General features: G+C 39.4%; 1 protein-coding gene across 1 annotated transcript; it reads left to right on the top strand.

Annotated features, from left to right (window-relative positions):
- Positions 1-1,717: 1,717 nt before the first annotated feature.
- Positions 1,718-2,991, top strand: LOC100345936 (proline-rich nuclear receptor coactivator 2-like). The gene has a single exon (XM_002713314.5). The coding sequence runs from the start codon at positions 1,816-1,818 to the stop codon at positions 2,230-2,232; it is 417 nt and encodes a 138-aa protein (XP_002713360.1). The 5' UTR covers positions 1,718-1,815; the 3' UTR covers positions 2,233-2,991.
- The last annotated feature ends 4,556 nt before the right edge of the window (positions 2,992-7,547 follow it).

Genomic DNA, 7,547 nt, shown 5'->3' with positions numbered 1-7,547 from the left:
CCATGTATGTCTTTACTGGTGAAGTGATTTGCTTATAGGCAGAACACTGTAAGGTCTTGATTTTTTTATCCAATTTATATCTTTTCATTAGGGGAAATAAGTCCATTTACATTGAAAGTTAGTCTTGATGAGTAAACACTTTTGTATTTTGTTAACTTTCTTCTGTGTGCTTTGAATACCCGTTTTCTTTTTCTTATTGTTCATCTTTGTGGTTTGATGGTTTGCTTTATTGATAAGATTTGATTGTTTTCTATTTTTCCATTTTTTAGAAAAAAAGATAATTTATTTAGGCAGAGTTATAGAGAGCCAGAGGCAGAGAGGGGTCTTCCATCCACTGGTTCACTCCCCAAATGGCCACAATGGCCAGAGCTTTCAGTCCCCAAATGGCTACAATGGCTAGAGCTGAGCCGATCCAGAGCCAGGAGCCAGGAGCTTCTTCCAAGTCTCCCACTCAGGTGCAGAGGTCCAAGGACTTGGGCCATCTTCTACTGCTGGGACTCGAACCGGCACCCGTATGGGATGCTGGCACAGCAGGCGGCGCCTTTATCTTTTAGGCCACTGCAATGGCCCTATGCTTTTCAGCTTTATACCTTCAGGTTTTCTTGGTGGTCATTATTTTTCTTTTGCTTGTAGATACAAACTTTCTTTAAGCACCTTTTGTAAGGCTGTTCTGGTAGTGATTAATTCCCTCAGTTTTTGTTTGTCCTGAAAAGTTTCTATTTCACTTTTATTTCTGAAGAATAGCTTTGCTGGAGGATTCTTTGCTGAATTTTTTTTCCCCTTCAGAAATTGGAAAACATCCTTCCATTACCTTCTGGACTATAAGGCTGCTCCTGAGAAATCTGTTGTTAGCCTGGTAAAGGTTCACTTAAACATGACTTGTCACTTTTCTCTTGTAGTGTTTAGAATTCTCTCCTTATAATTTTGACAGGTTGTCTACAATATATCACATTGAAAATTTTTTCCATTATTGTCTATTTTGAGGTCCTTTGGAGCTTCTGTATCTAGATGTCAATATCTTTCTCCAAATTTGGAATGTTTTCTTCTGTTATTTAATTGAGAGTGCTTTTATGGTTTTTTCCTTCTATGTGTTTTCTGGAACCCCTGGAATGAGCTAATTTGTTCACTGACTGGTATAAATATCAGAGACTACCTTCATTCCTTTTCTGTTTGTTTATTTGACTAGGATATTTCAAAAGACCCTTCTTCAATCTGTTGAGGTTTTCAACTTTGTATTTTATTTGACTTACTGAGTACCTCATATCCAACGTTTCCATTTGATTTTTTTTTCTGATTTCTCTCACTTTGCTGAATTTCTTACTCATGTAGTGACTTGGTTTCCTAATTTACTTGAATTATCTTTTTGTATGGTCTTGAGTTTCATTATTTTACCTTATAATCATTCTTGTGAATTTGTCATATCAAGTTGTTAATATTTTCCCTTGGGATCTGCTGTTTGCTTTGTAGTCTCCATGTTACTTTGTATCTCATACTTGCAGATCCCTACATTGAGATGTGCACATCTGGTGGATTAGTGTCTCTAACACATTCTTTTTTTTAATTTATTTATTTGAAAGGCAGAGTTACACGGGCGGGGGGGGGGGGGGGTCTTCCATCTGCTGGTTCGCTCCCCAAGTGGCAGCAAAGGCTGGAACTGGGCCAATACAAAGCCAGGAGCCAGGAGCTTCTTCTGGATCTCCCATGCTGGTGTAGGGGCTCAAGGACTTGGGTCATCTTCCATTGCTTTCCCAGGCCATAGCAGAGAGCTGGATCAGAAGTGGTGCAGCCGACTGAAAGGTGACAAAGAAGCTGAAGATGGGTGGTGGAGAGAGGTATAACATTCCAGCCCCTCAGTCTAGAAATAGTAAGAACCAACAGCGGCTTAACAGACAGAAGACCAAGGATCAGAATTCCCAGATGAAGATTGTTCATAAGAAAAAAGAAAGAGGATATGGTTACAACTCGTCAGCAGCCACATGGCAGGCCATGCAAAACGGAGGGAAGAACAAAAACTTCCCAAATAATCAAAACTGGAACGCGAACTTGTCAAGTCCTAGCTTACTTTTTAAGCCACAAGCCAATCAGAACTATGCTGGAGCCAAATTCAGTGAGCCGCCATCACCGAGTGTTCTTCCCAAACCACCTAGCCACTGGGTTCCTGTTTCCTTTAATCCTTCAGATAAAGAAATAATGACCTTTCAACTTAAAACCTTACTTAAAGTACAGGTATAAAACTGCTAAGTGCTAATGTTTAAATTGGCCTGAAACAAATTTGACTAGGGAGTTTGTGTAAAACTGATTAGTATAAGCATATATCTCATTTGTTTTGTGTGCACTGTGATATAATGGTAGTATCAGTGCAACTTAAGGTAACTAAATAATTGTACTTCCTACTAAGTGTCCTCAATTGAGTAACTTTGAGGTGAAACCATTAAAGTTTGGATTCTCATTCATTTAGATTTAGGGGAGGGCAAAAGAAATAAGTTTTCTATTGTCTGTTGGGGGAAAGTAGTTACCATTATCATTCATGGATCAGTAGTGAGCTGCTTAAGGTCAGTGAATCAAATTAATCACCTAACACAAGGATCAAAAACTAGTTGAACCTTTGAAAGTTTATGTTCTAGAAACAAACTAGTAATGTCAATAACCCAAAGCACTGCCAAAAGAAAATGTGAATTTTCCTTAATAAGTTACAGTTCAGTGGATTATGCAGTGGTGAATGGGAAGGGCACAAGTTTACCCATCAGCCTTCTTTAACTGCAGTTCAATAGGTGTCTGCCAATGAATGCATCCAAACCATTTTTTATAGGAACAGTATTTGATGGTCATTCAATAGCTTTCAAATACATATTTTGTATTATAGCACTGCACAAGCTATTCTGTCAGTGATCTTAACATCCCTGCAAAGCTTGCTTAAAGTGGGGAACTGTATAATGTGAAACTTGTCTAGGGAAGAAAGAGCCATGTAAATACATGTAATCTTGTAGCATATGTAAAGTTTTCTTGGCTTTTATCTTACAAAGAGTATTTTGGTATGAACTTGCTGAATGTAAGACCATGGATTGTTTTTTATACTATGGCCTAATTTTAAAGGTCTGAAATGTTTTTAGTTTGCCCCTGTGCTGAAGTGCCAGTGTATGTAATGACTGATTTGGATGTAAACTATATTTCAGAGGAAATCCTAGTTTGTAATGAGTTTTATAATATAACTGAAAAAGCTTTAAGCTGCTAAAACACTTCCTATTTTTGAGAGATGTGAAATGCAGTACAGGAACACCCTCTCCCCCATCTCCAATCAAGCCCCAAGTTGAGCTGTTGTAGAGTTCCTCCAGTCTTAAAGGTTCCTTTGGGTTTTCACAAATTCTTAGGTTCTATGATTCAAAAACACTTGAAATGTGTAGTACCAGTGGAGTTTTGTGGAATAAGTAATCCAGGGGACAACCTATTATATAAAAGCATTTCTTGCATATAATACCTAGGTACATTTTGAAAGGTAAATTCAAAATAAAACTTAAAAATTAAGCCAGTTACACTGTTGATCAAGAATTAATGCCCTATTTTTTCACCTAACTTCATGTTCATAAGAGTGATCAAGTTTTATTTCCTCAAATATGTCAGATAAATTAATGTCCAACTCAAATATTCGAATAGCCTAAAGACAAGTTTATATAGTACTTCATGTACATAATATGAATTTGAAGCATGAAATTAAAAAATAAACTTTTTCCTCCCCCCCCCCAAAAAAAAAAGAAGTGGTGCAGCCAAGACTTGAACCGGTACCCATATGGAATGCCAACACTGTGGACAGAGGCTTCATGCACTGCACCTCAGTGTCATCCCTCTACGATTTTTATAAGGTAACTTTTATAGTAAATAACTTTATCTTGAAGACATGTCATGGAGTGTAAGTTTGGTTAAGTTGTACTGTCTTTGGTTTGCTGCAGTGTAGTCTCCCTATGTCTTTTCTGACCTTAATCAGTAGCTTTGTGCATGTTGTGTGGGGAAGCAGAGTTAGAGAGACCTCTGCCTCTGTGAGTCTCTTGAGAGAGGAGCACTTTAAAGAAAATACTTGAAAACTACACGTAGATAGTCTTATTTTGTTAACATTCGCATTTTGTATAACATGCTAAGGGGAAGACAAATTAAAGAGTGCTTTCACCAGAGAACTTATTTAAAAACATAATAAATCGACATGTTAGAATTTGACTCATAGAATGGCAGATGTCCTAAATAGCACTCTGGCCTCAGAATCAGCCCTTAGGGCATTCGGATATGGCTGAAGAGACCATGAGAGTATTTTAGGCATGAAAAGCCAAGACACTCTAGGGGAAAAAAAAAAAGAAGAAGACCTAAATGAAAGATCTCTGCGAGTGAGATCCCAGTAGAAAGAACGGGGCCATCAAAGAAGGAGGTACCTTTCTCTGAAGGGAGGAGAGAACTTCCATTTTGACTATGACCCTGTCGGAATAAGATCGAAGTCGGTGAACCCAAAAGGCTTCCATAGCCTTGGCAACTCATGACTAGAGCCTAGGGAGATTATTGACGCCATAAACAAGAGTGTCAAATTGTTAAGTCAACAACAGAAGTCACTGTGTATTTGCTTCTCATGTGGGATCTGTCCTTAATGTGTTGTCCAATGTGAAGTAATGCTATAACTAGTACTGAAACAGTATTTTTACACTTTGTGTTTCTGTGTGGGTGCAAACTGATGAAATCTTTACTTAATATATACTGAATCAATCTTCTGTATATAAAGATAATTGAAAATGAATCTTGATGTGAATGGAGTGGGAGAGGGAGCAGGAGATGGGAGGGGTGCGAGTGGGAGTGAAATTATGGGGGGGGGAGCCAATGTAATCCATAAACTGTACTTTGGAAATTTATATTTACTAAATAAAAAAAGGAAAAAAAAAACACAAATTAAAAAAGTAAAAAAAAAAAAAAGAATTTGACAAAACCAGGCCCAATGTTGTGGTGGGTTAGGTAACTGCCTGTGATGCTGGCATCCATGTCGGAGCTCTATTTCAAGTCCTGGCCGCTCTGCTTCTGATCCAGCTCCCTGCTAATGCACCTGGGAAATCAGTGGAGTATTACCAATGTGTTCGGGCCTCTTCCGTATATGTGGAAGACCCACGTGGAGTTCCAGACTCCTAGTTTGGCCTGGCCTGGCACTGGCTGTTGTGGCCATTTGGGGAGGGAACCAGGAGATGGAAAATCTCTCTTTTTCTCTCTTTCCACACTCATCTGTCATTTTGCCTTTTAAATAGATAAATCTTTGTAAAAACTGACAAATCCACTGAATTTGTACAATGCAAGTATTTTTCAATTCTGAGGGTTTGTATTAAGTGGAAAACACAAATGGCAGCAGAAGATGAGTCCTGTGGTTGCAGTTTTAGAAAAGATTATGTGTGTGCAGAGGTCTATGTGTTCCTTTATACTTCCCTTACAGAAACACATCTGGAGAGTATGCACCATTCTGTTGACAGCAGGTCAGATTGTCTCAGGGGTAGGAGTCAGACCATTGAGAGATACAGATTAATTTCCATTTATAAATGTGCTTTTGTGTATTTGTAATTGTATATATAGAAAAACTCTCTTGATAAAATATCTGGGACAAAATTATTGAGAACTGATTGACAAAAGTAAGATACTCATATATTCCTTAATTTGGGGAAACACTAATTATACTCAATTTCCTGTGGCAAACAAAATTGGATTTGAAAATAATTGATTACACGTGTGTATGTGTTTCCTGCTCTACCACCTCAAATACATAGTTGCAGCCTTGTTGTCAGTTTGGGCCATGCCTGGAATTCCAAGCTCTGGTTTAGAAGTCCCCTAAAATGTAAATTTGTTAGAACACAGAAAACCGATGGAACAGAGTGATTGCTGCAGAAAGCTCTGATCCCATTAAGTCAAGGTCCCAATCTCCATTCCTGCCTTCCCTGGCTCCATCCCCTGGTCTACTCTCAGAGTTACAGTCTTGGCTAAGGCTGCCATAAAATATCAAAACTGTCTTTCTTTTTTTGACTTTTAAACTTTTACTTATTTGTTTGAAAGTCGGTGGTGGGGGAGACGGATAGACAGTCAGAAATCTTCAATCTGCTCATTCACTCCCCTTAATGCCTGGAAACAGCCAGGGCTGGTCCCGCTCAAAGCCAGGAGCCTGAAACTCAAGCCAGGTCTCCCACATAAGTGGCAAGACTCAACTACTCAAGCACATTAGCAGGAAAGTGGAATCAGGAGCAAAACTGGTACTTGAAATCTGGTACTCTGATACGTGATGCAGAAATCCCAAGTGGTGTCTTGGTCTCATGCCCACCCAAATTTTTTGTCTTATTTTTTAAAAACTTATGAGAGGGAGAGGGTGAGATAGCACTCATCAGCTGATTCACTCCTCAATCGCCACAACAGCCAGGTTAGGGAAGGCTGAAGCTGGGAATTTGGAATGCAATCTATATGTCCATATAGATAGGAACTCAATTACTTGGTCTATCACCCCTGCTTCCCTAAGTCTGTATTAGCAGGAAGCTGGAGTCAGAAATTGAAGCCAGGTATTGGACCCAGGTATTTGAATGTGGTGCAAGGACACCTTAACTGTTAGGCCAAATGCCCACCCCATGTTGGACTACATTCTGGAAGAAATTAGAAATATTACAAAGTGATTTGCTTACTATGATACCAATTCTGTTTGGAAAATCTACATGTATATTAAGCAGTTCTCTCTGCTGTTGATCTCATATCTACAACTCAGTCACTGATTTGTCTCTTCCCTCATCAGTGCAGTTTGAGGTGTTCAAATTGTATGGAGGTTCCTTTCAGAGACCAGGGCAATCACCTGTTATTACCTTAGGCCTGGATGGGCTTCTCAGATCTAACCCCACCCTCTCTGTTATTCTTTATTGTGTTTACTTTTTTATTCTGTTTGTTTTACTTTTTGTGGTTTGTTTTTGCTTTGTCTTTTGTTCAGTCATCCTCTCTTTAGAGTTCTGTGGACACAGCTGCCCAAATCCCACATCAGCACTCCCATCCTCTCTCTTGCCCCCTGCCTTCCCTGTTCTACCTGTCCACCAGTGACTGCCAATGGCACTAAGACTACCTGGAGTTTTGTTGTGTGGATGTTCCAAAGCACATGTTTTCATCATCTTTTGAACTTTTTTTTTCCTCCTCAGAATTAGAATCATTCAGTACATAAGTTCACAAATTGAGTTTTAAGTGAAGCTGTGTACCTTTTCCTCCTTGCACTCACCCCCACTCCATTAGTAGTGATGGTACGTTGGTGCCACCTCTGACAGAAACCAGGACTGTGTCTTGCTCATCACAGAGCAGGAAGGTGGGAGGGAGTGGCTGTGGTCCACTCCTCAGTCTGGGTGGAAAGGGGATCATTCTCTGGGCAAGGATAGGGATAGACTCCAGACAGCAAGGACAGCCTGTCCCTGTGCTGAAGTGAGTGCCCTCCATGAAAGGAAGAAAAAGCTCATTTTTCTTTTATGCTCTGAGAACTGGATACGTAACTACAGAAAAAAAAAAAGTAAGGAAAAATTCAT

The sequence above is a fragment of the Oryctolagus cuniculus genome, chromosome 10, assembly GCF_964237555.1.
Source record: "Oryctolagus cuniculus chromosome 10, mOryCun1.1, whole genome shotgun sequence".
In the NCBI taxonomy this organism is placed as follows: domain Eukaryota; kingdom Metazoa; phylum Chordata; class Mammalia; order Lagomorpha; family Leporidae; genus Oryctolagus; species Oryctolagus cuniculus.
This window is presented reverse-complemented; position numbering and strand designations above follow the sequence as displayed.